Below are 15,882 nucleotides of genomic sequence, written 5' to 3'. Positions count from 1 at the left end.
GCCAGATATTTATCACAGAAGTGTGGTGTTATCCCGGCTGGCCAAATGCCTGGCGGAACAGGTCCGTTTTACAGGCCCTGCGGAAACTCTGTATGTCCCGCAGGGCCCTGATCTCACTTGGGAGCCTGTTCCACCAGGTAGGGGCCAGGGCCGTAAAAGCCCTGGCCCTTGTAGAGGCCAGCCGGATCACTTTGGGGCCAGGGATCACCAGAAGGTCCGCCTCCGAGGAGTGGAGGGGCCTAGCTGGGCGATATAGGGAGAGACGGTCCCGTAGATATGCTGGTCCAAGGCCACGAATAGCTTTAAAGGTCAAAACCAGAACTTTAAACATGACCCGGTACTCGATCGGCAGCCAGACAGGACCAGAGTAATCTGGTCCCTAATAGATGTTCCCGCAAGCAACCTGGCTGCCGCATTTTGCGCGAGCTTCAATTTCCGGATCATGGCTAAAGGTAAGCCCGTGTACAGCGAGCTACAGTAGTCTAACCTAGAGGTGACCGTGGCATGGATCACTGGCCAGATCAGAGCGGGAAAGGTAGGGGGCCAGTTGTCTAGCCTGTCGCAGATGGTAGAACGCCGCCTTAGCCGTCTGGGTGACCTGGGCAACCAACGATAGTGATGGGTCCAGTATCACCCCAAGGTTTTTTGGCGGACAAGGCTAATGTTAATGCCTCGCTGTGCAGCGTAGGCGGACTAAAGGCCGCCGGACACTCCCCTCGACCTAGCCACATGACCTCCGTCTTTGTAGGATTCAACTTCGGCCGACTCGCACTCAACCAACTAGCCACAGCATCTAAACATCGCTGGAGAGCATCAGGAGCCGAGGTCGGGTGGCTCTCCATTGTGAACAAAAGCTGGGTGTCATCAGCAAACTGGTGACACCGCAGCCCAAAACTCCGGACTAGACTTGCCAGGGGGTGCATATAGATGTTAAAGAGCATCGGAGAGAGTATCGCTCCTTGCGGCACCCCACACATGATGGGGCGTTCAGAGATCTCACCCCCCGACGCTACCTGCTGTCCCCGGTCTTGGAGAAATGAGGTCAGCCAGTTCAAGGCTGAACCCCGAATCCCAATGAAGCAACCGTGCAACTCTTCCAACGGGTGAATCACGACCCTAGGGGGGTTTACTCAGAAGCAAGCCCCATTGCCAGCAACCAAGCTTACTCCCAGGAAAAGGATCACACTTTAGTTCTTCGCATGAAAATCAGTGGGGTTTAACAGCGCTTAACAGGGTTACCTACACTGCTTCCCCAAAACCAGGTCTTAGGTTTAATGCTAATAATCAAGCCCAGCGGCCCAGGCCATCCTATATGGGGGGGAGGGGGGGGACTCTGTTTGGTTGTGCCCACAGAGAGGGCTCTGAGTGCCACCTCTGCCACCCATGCCAGAGGTTCGCCACCATTGGCCTATCAGAATCCTATTGGGCTATTTGGCTTGGAATAAGAATAGGCAACGCAGAAAATGTAACACAGGCACCTGAAAAGTACTGTTAATAATTGAAAATGGAGTGCATTCCTGTTTGGCGTGTTTCTGTTCTTCTACGTTCAGGGCAGTGAATGTGGTTCTCCCTACCCCATTTTTCATCACAACAGCCCTGTAAGGTAGGTTAGGCTGAGAGAGAGTGGCTTGCCCCTAAACACCTAGTGAGCTATCAGAATGAGGTAGGAGTTTGTATCTCGATCTCCCAGTTCCTTATCTAGCACACTAGCCGCTAACCATGGTTCTCAGACTTTTTGGGAGTGTCACTTCAGAGACTTCCTAACCCCCTACAGCCCCCAAATTCCCTCCCCACTGCCCCCTTTGATGTTGGCACTGCCCTCAGGGGGGCTGTACCGCCCACTTTGGGAATCCCGACACTACACCAAACTGCCTCTGTCACGTTTGGTGCTCCAAGGGCACCTGCTGGAGGAGGACTTGTAGGACACCCCCCCACTCCTTGAGAGCTCCATCCACAACTGTCATGGGAGGCACACACCAGATCCCTCTGTCTCTAGGTTCACGTTTTCAACAGGTACATTGCCTCTGGACATGGAGGTTCCATTTAGCTATCAGGACCAACGGTCCTAATTGAATGGATTTTTAGATACACGAGAGCATCCGTGTCAGCTCAGACCAGTGGTCCTCCTAGTCCAGCATCCTGTTTCACTGATTGGTCAGTCAGATACCCTTGGAGGGCACAGCAGCTGCAGCAACCTCCTCCTCACCCCCTCATGCTGCCAAGGAGAAAGAGCAGTGTTGCCTCTGAACTCTGCCATATCATTTAGGGATGGGGCGTAGCTCCGAGGTATTGCATCTGCAGAAGGTCCCAGGTTCAATTCCAAACGGTTTGGGGCTTTCATATCTGTGGGGCCATCTCTCTTAATACACCCCCTGCAAGGAACAATTTACTGGTGGTCCCTCACCTGAAAACTGTCTGGCTGTTCTCAGCTGGAGCCTCCCTGTCCTGGTGGGATGCTCTTCCAAATGGGACCTGCCCCCCCGCGGGCCCTTCCCTTTTTTGGTTTATTGTTATAAACCCTTCCTTTATCTTCCGTTGGTCTCCTGCTTCTTAGTTCTAGGACACGGAGAGAGATATATTTTAATATGGTTGATTTTATAATTGTAATATATATTATGAGCCACCCTGAGACTGTTTGATGGGGGAGCGGAAGGCCTATACATCAAATAAATAAATAGATCTCCACCTAGAAGGACCAGACAGTAGTTGTGAAAGATCTCTACATAAATCCCTAGAGAGATACTGCCAGTCCAAGTGGGCAGTCATGACTTCGATGGTTAGTATAAGGCAGTGGTTCTCAATGGTTCCTATTGCCACGACCCTTTAATACAGTTCCTCATGTTGTGGTGACCCCCAACCATAAAATTGGTATATATAAAATATAAAAAGGCTGTTTTCTGATGGTCTTAGGCGACTCCTGTGAAAGGGGTCGCGACCCACAGGTTGAGAACCACTAGTATAAGGCAACTTCATGTGCCTATTCAAGAAAGGGGGGGGGGGGCTGATAGCCGTTCATGAGTTGTATATCAGGAGAGGTCTATGTAGTTTTGACTCTCCAGGCAAAAGTCAACGATGACACCCCCCCCACACACACACACACACCATTATCACCCAGCTCAATCTGACCCAAAATACAGGTTGTTATAGTGATTAAGGGCCCGGGCTAGAAGAGGGTCTACCAGAGAGCTGGTTAAGAGTGGTGGACTGTAATCTGGGAACCAGGTTTGTTTCCCCTCAAATCCTGCTGGGTGATCTTGGGCCAGTCACAGTTCTCTCAGAATTCTCTCAGCCCCACCTATCTCACAAGGTATCTGTTGTGGGGAGAGGAAGGAAAGCAGGTTGCAAGCTGTTTTGAGACTCCTTACGGTTGAGAGAAGTGGGGTATAAATCCAAACTCTTTTTCTTCTAAGAGACCCTCTTGACATGGGGTACCCCCCCCCCCCCCAAAAAAAAAAAAAACCACACGGAAATGTAAAAGTCTCTTTTGGCTGAATTGTAGCAATATCCTAACTCAACAATACTCTATGGCTTGGGAGTCTAATGTGGCCGTAATATGTCACCTCTTCAGAGCACTGTTTTCCAATATGGCACCTGCCCCATATTTCACGTAAGTGGGCAAGGCCATTGCTCAAAGAGATGTGTGCTTGTGGCTAGTCGGTTTTCACCTTGACACTGTTGCCAGTGGACAAACTAATAACCTGTGAGATTCCTTGACATGTAAGCCTTTCAGCCAGGGATGGAAGTAAACGTAGTTCTGTTGATTGCAAGTACTTGTGAGTGACGAGTATCACAGTGCTGACTAGATTCTCCCTCAGGAATTCACCGCTTTCCAGGCCTCAGGCTTCTGACTGAAGGAAAATGCAAAGTTTATTCAGTCCCAGTCCCAAATGAAAAACTTGTTTTGCCAACCAGTAACAAACGTTACTTTAAAGTACTTTAACTGAGGAAAAAATTAAATAGGAAGGCTCTGAGGATACATAAATAACCATGACGTAAACAAAAGCCATTAAAAATAAAAGAGTGTACATGACATTCCTGTTCTATGTAGACTGGATTTATGAATTGGTCAGATTTTGCTTATCCCTGGAGCATTTCCTGAAAAGGAACATCTTAACTCAATTAGTGTCTGAGAAGTTCATGCCACAAGGCACTTAGAGGTTACATATTTGTGTAATTTATCGTCCACTTTGCTCAATGATACTTAAGGTAGCTTTTTTTTTTTTGCTATACAGTCATTGCCAATTTATGGCAACCCATAAAGTTTTCAAGGGAAGAGATGTTCAGAGGTGGTGGTTTGCCATTGCCTGCCTCTGTATAGTGACCTTGGTGGTCTCCCATCCAAATACTAAACTGGGCCAACCTGCATAACTTCAGAAATCTGACAGGATTGTGCCGGGCAGTTTACATGGTATAAAATCTACCTAATACAGAAGGATCAGGATTACAAGAATTAGAAACTATGCTTTAAAAAAGAATTAGACATAATCTTTCTCACAATGCTAGAACCCGGGGGCATTAATTGAAAATGCTGGGGGAAAGAATTAGGACTAATAAAAGGAAACACTTCTTCACGCAATGTGTGATTGGTGTCTGGAATATGCTGCCACAGGAGGTGGTGATGGCCACTAACCTGGATAGCTTTAAAAGGGGCTTGGACAGATTTATGGAGGAGAAGTTGATCTATGGCTACCAATCTTGATCCTCTTTGATCTCAGATTGCAAATGCCTTAGCAGACCAGGTGCTCGGGAGCAACAGCCGCAGAAGGCCATTGCTTTCACTTCCTGCGTGTGAGCTCCCAAAGGCACCTGGTGGGCAACTGTGAGTAGCAGAGAGCTGGACTAGATGGACTCTGGTCTGATCCAGCTGGCTTGTTCTTATGTTCTTATAATACGATATATAGAGCCCATCTGCATGAGACCCATGTTTCTGATCAGTTATCTGTTTCATGATGTTCCTCTGAGCCTACAAATGATACTTTTCAGTAAAAACCTGAAGGTTACGTTCTGACCGCTGCTAACAGCGTCAGGGTTCTGTTTCCTTGGATTTGTGCTGGCAAAGGGCCAGCTATTCATAAGCCGCTGGAACAAACAGCTGAACTGATTCAGTCTGTCCAAGTGGCTCTTTCACAAGGATTTTGTTATCTGTACCCTGGAACAGTAAGTGAAAAGAAAAGCCTGCTTGTATCTTTTACAGGAAGTCTTGCAGGCAGATTTCAGGCCTGCCGAACAAACTGAAACCTATTAAAAAAATTATACGTTCTGGCTCACATACAAGATTGATATTCGATCCCAGGGCATGGGGAGAAGCCGGGTTCACAGTCTTTTCCGGCAAGGATGGGGTTTCAGTCCCATGATCAATTTGATTGCCCTTTTCTACAGTTTTTCCACCTCTACAGTATTTTTTTTAATGGAGCAACTAAGACTGTATACCTTCTGTAATATTTTGTAGTCCCCTTATTTATTAGCCCAGAAGTTGTGAACTGAAACCTGCATTCGACTAGTTATGTTTCTGGATTCTTGCATCAAGCCTACATAGGGAGGGACGGGATACAAATCTAATAAATCAAATTTAAATCAAATAATTGCTGTGACTTGAGATTCACAGTGTATTCCAGTGCATCCTACTCAGCAGTACCGTAATTTCCCTTTTATTCTGTGCGGCCTACTCCAAGGTAAACACACGTGGAGTTGAAGGCCTGGAATGCTGCCATCTTGGTGTAGTAGTGGTTAAGAGCAGGTGAATTCTTATCTGGAGAATTGGATTTGATTCTCCACTCCTTCACCTGAGTGGCAGAGGCTTATCTGGTGAACCAGATTAGTTTCCCTACTTCTACATTCCTGCTAGGTGACCTTGGGCTAGTCACAGTTCTCTCAGAACTTTCTCAGCCCCACCTACCTCACAAGGTGTCTGTTGTGGGGAGATGAAGGGAAAGGAGCTTGTAAGCCCCCTTGAGTCTCCTTACAGGAGAGAAAGGTGGGATATAAATCCAAACTCTTCTTCTTATGGAGTTAATAAGTGACAAGCCCGTCAAAAATCCTGAAATGGCAGGTGTCAGATAAAATGTTACTTGCTTAATAATGCTGGACTAAACAGCCAATTTGTGAAGGACTATTACCAAAAAACAATACATGGAAACTAATGAAATCCCTTTGGTTGGATATTAGCGATGCTGTAACTACTAACCAGCGTGATGTAATGGTTAAGAGTGGTGGATTCTAATCTGGAGAACTGGGTTTGATTCCCCATTCCTCCACATGAGTGGCAGACTCTTATCTGATGAACAGATTTGTTTTCCCACTCCTACACACGGAGCATACTGGGTGACCTTGTGCCAAGCCCAGTTCTCTCTGAACTCTCTCAGCCCCACCTACTTCACAAGGAGTCTGTTGTGGGGAGACAAAGGGAAAGGAGTTTGTAAGCTACCTTGAGGAGAAAGGCGGGGTATAAATTTAAACTCTTCTTCCTCTTTCAAAGGTGCCTGCCATTCAAACCCCCACAAAAGCCGTGACAAACTAGCAGGCCTTGCAGTGCCTCCTGAACCCAGGAGCAGGGGACATTTCACCTCTTCGGGGAGTCCATTCCACAGAACTAGACTCACAATGGAAGAGGTCTGGGTTCTGGTCGATGCCAGACAGGCCACTCTGGCGGGTAGCCCACAGGTGGCTGCCCAATGACAATAGCAGGCTTGGAGGGCTGTATGGAAGGAGCTGGTCCTTCAAATATGTGGGTCCCTGCGTCATGTCAACAGTAATCATTTAGCAGCGCAGCACTTCTTGGCATGCAGAAAGTTCCAGATTCAGCCCCTCTCATTGACAGTCAAAATGATCAGGTGAGAGTTGATGTGAAAGACCTCTGCCTTGAGGCCCTGGAGAGCCACTCCTAGATCGATTCCCCACTCACGATTAGATGTGTGCTCGTCACTCCAAATATCCAGGTTTCCTGCAGAACTCCCCACTTCACCAGCACCGAACGCCCATTCATCCTGTTTCTGGCGCTCCCCCCCCCCCCCAGCACGTGTTATTTTAGAACCTGGAAGAAAGTAGACCTTTTTGAAAAACGCATGGGCAATCTGGAGCGGTGGGGGAGTTGCGGGGGCCGGTTGAAGTCGTTCCGTACGACACAATGAAGAGATGAGACGCAGCGATATCAGGATCCGGTGGAGAGAAGCCAGTGGCGATCTAGCGTGATCAATGGATCTGGCTAATCTGCCGAGCTGGGGTCCCTGGCACCTTTTATTAAGGGTTTGGGGAAGGCGGGAGAGCTGGAGAATGTTGCACAATACATGACTCATAGGGGCTTCGTACGTGAGAGAGGAAACGTTCCTGTCTGGGCCTAATCCATACCTGGGGGTATGTGTCCTTTGTCCCTTTGTCTGGGGCATCTTGTGACCCGTGAGTCATGGGGGTCTTGTGACAGGTGAGCGTGTGCGCCCAGAAGGCAACAGATGGCGCAGGCATTCCTGTGCTCTGTCTGAGGCTCTGCTGGGTTCGCTGGCTCACCCCTACAGGGGGTGAATCCAGATTCGTTTTACCCGCCCTTGCGAGTGGCCTGGAGCCTCCCATCCAATTAGGACACAGTGGGCTGTGGGCGCTGCACGCACAGCCCTTTTTTTTATTTCGCGGACCGGAGATCCACGTGGATACGAAGCAACATGGGGCCGGTTTAGACTGATTGACTGAGTAGAAGGCAATACAAAGCAGTGCTACATGTCGTATCCACGTGGATCCGACTACATGGAGGTGCGTGGAAACAGGGCTTTGTTTTAATCACCTGTTTCTTCGTCTCCGCGTAGAGTCATCCTGCGCATGCTCGCACAGACGTGGATCCGTCAGTTTGACAGCAAAAAAAATTCCCGCCCCAGCACAATGCAGCAGCCAATCAGGATAGCCCCTGAGCAGATCGCGCATTTGATCCGCCCTCAGTGGGAACTCTTGCATGGCTGCTGCGTTTCTGGGAACAAGGGAGCAGAAGCTGCAGTGGGGACCATGAAACCGTGTTCAAAAGGTCCCGAATCTTACCAAACCGGTTTGTATCTATTTTAATTTCTGAAGTGGGGAATTGACCCTAGTCTGAGTAGACACAGACTGATTTGACCTGGGATGAGGCAGATTCCTGTGCTCAGTACCCTTCCTTTGTTTTCTGTGTGGGTGTGTGTGAAGAGACTTAGCATGACCTTCAGTCTTTCTTCCCCCCCTTTCCTCCTCCATCAGGAAATGTCAGAAGAACATCTGATTGACCTTAAAAAGGAGAGAGCACATGAGGGGACACCCAAGGAACCGATAGACAGCAAGAAGGTGTCGTTACAAGAGGAAAAGGAGAGCGTGGCCCGCGTGGCATTACCAGAAAACCAAGGAAATGAGGGCCTCACCGGCGATGAGTCTGTGGTATGCATTCCAGTGGCTTGGCCTGGTACATTTCATTCATCTGTAAGAGAAGGAGTTGAGGCCGAGCCCCTTGCCCTGCCTCACACTTGATTTCTCCCATGAGTTCTTATTGGGATGCCCTTGAAAACTGACAAACTGAATATTGGCCACATACCTAATAGGGGTGGGTATATAGCAGTGGTGGCGAACCTTTGGCACTCCAGATGTTATGGACTACAGTTCCCATCATCCCCTGCCAGCATGGCCAATTTCTGTTCCCTTTTACCACCTCTGAAGTCATGGCATGATTGAGTCAGTTTCAGGGCCGGAGCGAGGGGGAACGGCACCCGGGGCACGTGTACGCCCTGTGCCCCTTCCCGCCCCCGCCATGCCCCCGCACTGGTGTGCCTGGTGCATTGCGCACCCCCCACCCCCCTTGGCGCTACACAACTGGTCAGTTTACATTTCCTGAAAAATTAAACCCCCGAACTCTGATGCCATGCAAGCATGTTGTAAAGGATTCAATGGTGTTGATGAGAAGGGCAGCCGCCTAACCTTGAGTACATTCCACAGCCCGGGCGATGGGCCAGCTTCTTCGGCGGAGACCTTATCTCTGCGAGGGAGATGAGACCTCCGTTCCCATGGGAATCCGGGAGGGGGATGGGATGGACAGAGTTATAACCTGTGTTTCTGGCGGGAGAACCCATTCCTGCCACTGCGTGTACTTGAGCTTTCTAAGATGTCTGAATAAACGGTCTTTTACACCAAAGAGCCTTTTATTTCTGCTTCTATGGAATTCCTTACATTGTGGCAGGAATCCTAATTCACCTATATTCCTAGTGCAGTGGACCTCTGGTGCCTCGGCATGGAGAGGTTGGATGTTTCTGGGAAGATGCGGTAGCTCCCAAAGAGGGGCTCCGACCTTTCCCTTCTGGATCTGGAGGAACCCGGCGGAGAGAGCGGGTCTCGCTGGTGACTCTTTCCCGCCCCTCAGATCAGCACGAGTCTTCCTTTACTCCCGTTGGAGCGAGGGACGTGAAGACGCGACCATGGGGACTTACATGAGTCGCTTTGGGGCGCTGTCTATGGATCGGCCTGTGGATCGGATATCTACCCGTTTTTCATTATGGATTATAAACCTCAGATGCAACCTGTCACGAGGAGACGGGCCTGACCACCTTTCATGCGGCAACCCAGGAGTCCATTGAACGATTCCTGGACTCGTATTTTGGTGATGCTCCCAAAGAACCACCGTGGCACAGCACTGGGGCCCATCCGAAGACCACCGGTGACACTGGGACTATACCAGGGATTGGGAGGGGTATCCATTACCGTCTTCCGATCCCGGACCCCTGATCCCGGACCAAGCGGCTGCACCTGAGATGCCCCGTGGAGCCACCCGGTGGGCCACGATGCCTCCGCGTCCAGACAGCGAGGAGTCCGGAGAAAGCCTGCCCTCCCAGCGGATCTGTTCCCTCTCCCATCGAAGAGAGCTGGGATGAGGAAGTGGGCGACTGCGAGATGCCCAAGAAGCATGGGCCCGTGAGCGCCAGCTATGGGAAGAGGAACGAGAACAGCTGCAGCAAGAGCGTGAAAACCTGCAGAGAGACAGGAGCAGCAAGGCGCGAAAGAAGTCCAACTTCGAATTGGACCGTGCCAAGGATGCGCTCAAGCGGCAATATCGCCAGAATCTATCAGTCCATGATAAAGTCCTGGAACACTCCAAACTGAACTTACAGCGTCAGCGTGAGTGTTCAGGCCTTGCGCACTCAAAGTGAACTTACTGCAGCTGTTCCAGCGGGGCGAACTGGCTAAATTAGAACGAGAAAGCAGCTTTGCATGCGCACCAGGATGCATTGACTTCGCATAAGGAGAGAGCTGGCTGCCTTGGAGAGGAACTGAGGAAGCAGCAGACCAGGGCAGCAAGTTGGAGTTTACGCTGTCACGGGTACAGGCGGCACCCGAGGCGGCAGCTGCTGGGTCCAGCCACCGTCCAAGGACCCGGCTCCCACCGGAACACCAGCGGCACGGCTGATACCTCCACCCGATTCCGGCCCCCCCTGCGCAACCCGCAGCCTCAGCCCGCTCAACCTGCACGCCGCCCTCTGCGAGCGCAGGAGCCGTGGAAAGGGGTTACTACAGACCTCCAATACCTGCCCGTTTGATGGGACCGCTTCCAAACTTCCCTACTTCATTTTGCAACTTCGATGCCCACATGGAGGGACTATGATGATTTATACCCGGTCTGAGCGAAAATACGGGACATCGGCTCCAGTCCTGGATGGGGCAGCAGCCGACTGGTTTGTGACTCTTTTGGATCTGCAAGATGAAGATTCTCGCCGCGGTGCCCGCATTCCTCCAAGCCTTGAGGGCTCGCTTCAAGATCCAGGTGCGGAAAATGAAGCTATCCGCGCACCATCAAAACTATCCAGCAAGGCAACCGCTCGTTTGCAGAATTTGCCCGTGAATTTCAGGCGATGCGGCTGCTCGACTCCCCTCCAGAGTGGCCTGAGCGCATGAAATCACGAATACTTCTCAGATGCTGTCGACAGCAAGCTCGCGTGAAACAGTGTTTTTTAATTCGGGTCCCCGCACTATTGCTGATTGGATTACATTGGGATCCCAAGTAGCGTCTCGCTTTGAATACGCTCGTGCGGAGGCCATGCGCCCGAAGCCGGCCACTGCGTCCACCTGCCAAGTCCAGCAGCTCCTACCGAGACCACCTCCGGCGCCGTCGCTGGCTGGGATTGTGTCTTTACTCACCGGAGGTCCGGTCACCTGGCCGCCAACTGCCGAAAAACAGAAGCCAACCACTCCGACGCCCGCCGCACCCCATCTGCCAAGCCACAGCGCGAATCTGGGCGCCCCAGCGGGCCTCATCTAAAGCAGTCATCGGCTGACCGGAGGAGGGGCGCAGCAGTTTGCCTTTCTTCAGCCCCATTGGACATGGGTTCGACTCCAGGCAGCGGTGAGTGAAGGCAAGCGCTCCATTACAATCCAAGCGTTTCTGGCCAACCCCGCTAAGCATACTCGTATTATAGCCTCAGCCCTTGTGGATTCTGGCTGCTCATTGTTTAATGAGGCCCCAGGTGGCGGAGGAGCTAGGTCTAGACCAAATCCCCTGGCTAAGCCCATACCCCTTCACCCAAATGGACGGCAGTCCTCTTCGGGAGCGAAGGACCGGCCCAGTTCAAAAGCATAACCGGTTCTCCTCCGCTCGCCGACCATTGGGAGAAAATGAGTTTTATTCTGGCGCCAGTGGCCAAACACTCCATAGTTCTGGGCATGCCATGGTTGTTGTTACATGAACCAAAATTCCCTTGGAAAGAAAGGACCTTGGAATTCACTGACCCTCCCTCGCGGGAACACATGAATTGGGGGAAAACTCTCGACACACCCCTGGCTTCATCAGCGATTGCTCCCGATTCTACCGGCATCCCACCCGGGGCACCAAGATCTAGCCAGGGTATTTCAGGAGCAAGAATGCGATCAGTTGCCACCCCATAGAGACACTGACTGCAAAATCGTAATACAGCCAGAGGCAACTGCCCAAGGTAGAATCTACCATTATGAGTCCCAATGAGGAGAAGGAACCCGTGCCTTCTTAGACAAGAACCTCGCCGCGGAGGTTCATCTGGCCGGGCTACCAAACAGACACATGCTGCTGCTGTTTTGTTTGTAAAAAAGAAAGATGGGTCTTTTACGGCTCTGCACAGATTACCAAGGTCTCAATGCAGTCTCCCTGTCCAATAAATACCCTTTGCCTTTGATCAAGGACCTTTTAGGCGCGCATTGGGCAAAGGACGGCATCTTTACTAAGTTGGACTTGAGAGAGGCTTACTACAGAGTCAGAATTGCTGAAGGCTATGAACACTTGACTGCATTTAACACAAAGTTTGGACAGTTTGAATACTTAATAATGCCATTCGGGTTAAGTGGGGCCCCGGGGCTTTTATGGCCCTTATCAGCGAAGTTCTCCATGATTTATTGTACAAGGGAGTAGTGGTATACTTAGATGGCGTTTTAATTTATTCACAAACCATGGAAGAGCATGAAGCATTGGTTGGGAAGTATTGAAAGCAGCTTGCTCAACAACTCCCTCTTTGCCAAACTTTCAAGTGCTGTTTCCACAAACCTCTATTGACTATTTGGGTTACCCGAATCTTCGCCCGAGGGCCTGCAAATGGATCCTGCTAAGATTGATGCAGTCCTCCAATGGCTCCCACCAACTGAAAAGAACTCCAATCTTTTCTAGGTTTTGCTAATTTCTATCGTGACTTTATACCCCAATTAAGCTGAGCTGACTCTCCCTCTCACAGACCTCTTGCGCACTAAGGGTAAAGATCCACTGTCCGCCAAGCCGGGGCCCCCTTTCCTGGTCTGAAGAGTGTCAAACAGCCTTTCAGCTTTTAAAGTCTGCTTTTACCACCGAACCTATCCTAAAGCACCCTGACCCAGATCTCCCGTTTATCGTTCACGTGGATGCCCCGGACAAAGCGCTTGGAGCAGCCCTGTTGCAGAGAAATAAAGATGATAGGCTGGTTCCGTGTGCTTATTTATCAAAGAAATTCTCTGGTGCTGAACTCAACTGGACTGTGGGGATAAAGAGATCTGCGGCCATTAAAGTAGCCCTCTCCACCTGGCCACTGGCTGGAGGGGCTAAACACCCCTTTCAAGTTTGGTCGGATCACAAGAACTTGGCGCCCTCTCCACCCCCCCCTCAAGATGTCCATAAAGCAACCGTTGGGCGATTTCTTTTCGTTTCTCTTTCCACGGTCCATTTTTCCCGGAAAACCAATAAACTGGCTGGATGCGGCTCAGCGCCTACCGGGAGGGTGGAGCTGCCTTACGGGACATTCCGCGCACTGTTCTCTCCCCCCTCCCAATTGGGGCTGGCTGTCACCCGATCTCAGACATCCACTCCTCCTTCTCCGCCCATTCCCAGCCTGGTCTCTCCTTTCCTCACGGGGAACTTGAGGCCCGAGGCGGCGAGCCTCCGGCGGGCGACTCCCAGTTGCGCTTGGAGAATGGCGTTTGGCGGGGATTGTTGGTAATGCCTCCCTCCTTCCTTCCGCAAGCAGGTTCTCGAGGCCTGCCACGATGCCAGCTTCGGCTGGACATTTTGGCTTTCTAAAAACTCTGCATTTGGCCCGCCCGTCAATTCTGGTGGCTGGCGATGCGCTATGGGACATTGAGGCGATATTAAAGGCTGCTCTGTTTGTGCAGAAGCCAAGACCGTTCCGGAAAGCCCCATGGTCTGTTGAAACCTCTCCCGGTGGCCTCCCGCCCTGGGAAGTCATCTCCATGGATTTTATTACAGATTTGCCAGAAAGTCATGGCAACACGGTCTTGTGGGTGGTGGTGGACTTATTTTTCTAAACAAGCCCATTTCATTCCATGTGCTTCCATCCCTCCGGCTCCTAAGTTGGCTCGTCTGTTCATTCAGCATATTTACCGTCTACACTCCGCCCGTTAAGGTGGTCTCCGACCGCTGACCCTCAATTCATTTCAAAGTTCTGGAAAGCTTTTCTAGGGTTGTTAGGGGCAGCCCGGTGATTGCCGCCCTACCACGTTCAAAGTGGCGGTGAGTGGGAGAGAGCGAACAGAACCCTAGAGCAGTATTTGCGTTGTTACACCAACTACCACCAAGACAATTAGTGCGAGCTCATTCCGTTTGGCGGAGTACGCCTATAACAATGCGGTTCATAGCAGTACAAAAAAACCCCCCTTTGAAATTGTGTCTGGTCTCCTTCCACCGTTGCGCAACTACCAGCGGAAGCATTGGATCCTCCAGAGTTTCAACAATGGATTTCATCCCTAGCCGAGGGGTGGAAATCGGTCCAGACTGCCTTACAACAGGCTAAGGACTCCCAAAAGCTGCAAAGCGGATAAGCACCTCAGTTCCCTCTCGTGTAGGCTTTGGGTGTATTTGTCTACCAAAAATCTCAGAGGCGTGCATAAATTTTCCAAACTAGGCAAAGATTAGGCGGGACCTTTTCTAGATTACTAAAGTGATTAATGATGTCACTGCCCGATTGGATTTGCCTAACTCTCTTAGTAACATTCATCCTGTCTTCCATTCCAGTTTACTCAAGGAGGCTCCGTCTCCGATGCCTGCACGACTCCACGGAGAGACCCCACTGACTATTATTGATGGCCACAAGCATTACGTAAATTGGCGCCATCCTGGACTCTCAGCTTTAATGTCATAAGCGCTTGCAATATTTAGTCTCTTGGGTGGGATATTCCTCTGGGTATAATCAGTGGGTTTATTCCGAGAATATTGGCCGCTTCACCCTTATTTCTGCTTTCCACAGCCTTTCCGCATAAACCTGGGGAGGGGTCTTCTTTAAAGGGAGGCAGGTGTAAAGGATTCAATGGTGTTGATGAGAAGGGCAGCCGCCTAACCTTGAGTACATTCCACAGCCCGGGCGATGGGCCAGCTTCTTCGGCGGAGACCTTATCTCTGCGAGGGAGATGAGACCTCCGTTCCCATGGGAATCCGGGAGGGGGATGGGATGGACAGAGTTATAACCTGTGTTTCTGGCGGGAGAACCCATTCCTGCCACTGCGTGTACTTGAGCTTTCTAAGATGTCTGAATAAACGGTCTTTTACACCAAAGAGCCTTTTATTTCTGCTTCTATGGAATTCCTTACACATGTCCACAAGATACAGCCCTTCCATGTTTTTTCAGAAGGCCTTTTTAATACATACTGTTAAAAAAGAATAGGAGCTTAGATACTATCTCTGTAACGCTTCATGAGTGGCTGATTTGTTCTTGGTTGAGGTTAATGTCTTTGGGGGTTTCTTCCAGGCAGAGGACCATTTTTCCGGGCCTGTCCATCCACCGGCGCCTGCTTCCCAGACTGCCTGTGATCTGCCTCTGTCACCTCAGGATAACAAAGTAAGTATACAGGTCAGCAAGGACTGATTGAAATCAAAGTGATTTGATTTGGGAGAATCGGGTGACTCGGTGGCAAGAGCTTCTGCTACTTTGAATGTGGAAGGTCCCATCATCCCCAGGGCCTGGTAGTAGGTGAGGTGTTCAAGTGATCTTGGAGTCCTCAGCCAGACAAAGGGAGACAGGACTGACTTCGAGCATGCACTCCCAATCATTATCCGTGAACAAGGATAGGTTGTGGGGAATAAAAATGGAAAGGAGAACTACATCTGTCACCTTGAGCTTTTTTTTTTGAGGAAAGGCAGGACAAAAATTAGATGCGGCTGTAGCAAACAGTAGAAAACAAAGTTTCTCCATATCCTAATGGCTGACCTGCCTGAGGGAGTTTAGGGGAAAGGCATCTTTTTGCAGATATTTGATTTATTTATTTTTTCTTTTATTTATACCACACTTTTTCTTCCCAGTGGGGAACCCAGAAGTGATTCTTTACACAGTTCTCCTTTCTCTCATCCCAGCAACCCTGTGAGGTGATAACTTGGCTTGAAAACATGGCAACCCCCTCATAAGATGAGCTGAGGTGTTTTGCTATTGATTGCCTCTATATACAACTCCTGGA

At 50.3% G+C, this 15,882-nt stretch overlaps 1 protein-coding gene across 1 annotated transcript in view; it reads left to right on the top strand.

The window, feature by feature from the left end:
• The window catches only part of LOC125429901, a 33,376-nt gene that overhangs the window by 1,929 nt on the left and 15,565 nt on the right, over positions 1 to 15,882 (top strand). The window contains exons 3-4 of the mRNA XM_048491482.1: positions 8,212 to 8,385; positions 15,180 to 15,269. Coding sequence (XP_048347439.1) covers positions 8,212 to 8,385; positions 15,180 to 15,269 — 264 coding nt within the window. The remainder of the gene's footprint in view (positions 1 to 8,211; positions 8,386 to 15,179; positions 15,270 to 15,882) is intronic.

This window comes from Sphaerodactylus townsendi, linkage group LG03 (assembly GCF_021028975.2).
Source record: "Sphaerodactylus townsendi isolate TG3544 linkage group LG03, MPM_Stown_v2.3, whole genome shotgun sequence".
In the NCBI taxonomy this organism is placed as follows: Eukaryota; Metazoa; Chordata; class Lepidosauria; order Squamata; family Sphaerodactylidae; genus Sphaerodactylus; species Sphaerodactylus townsendi.
Note: the sequence above shows the minus strand (reverse complement) of the source record. Positions and strands in the feature narration are given on the sequence as shown.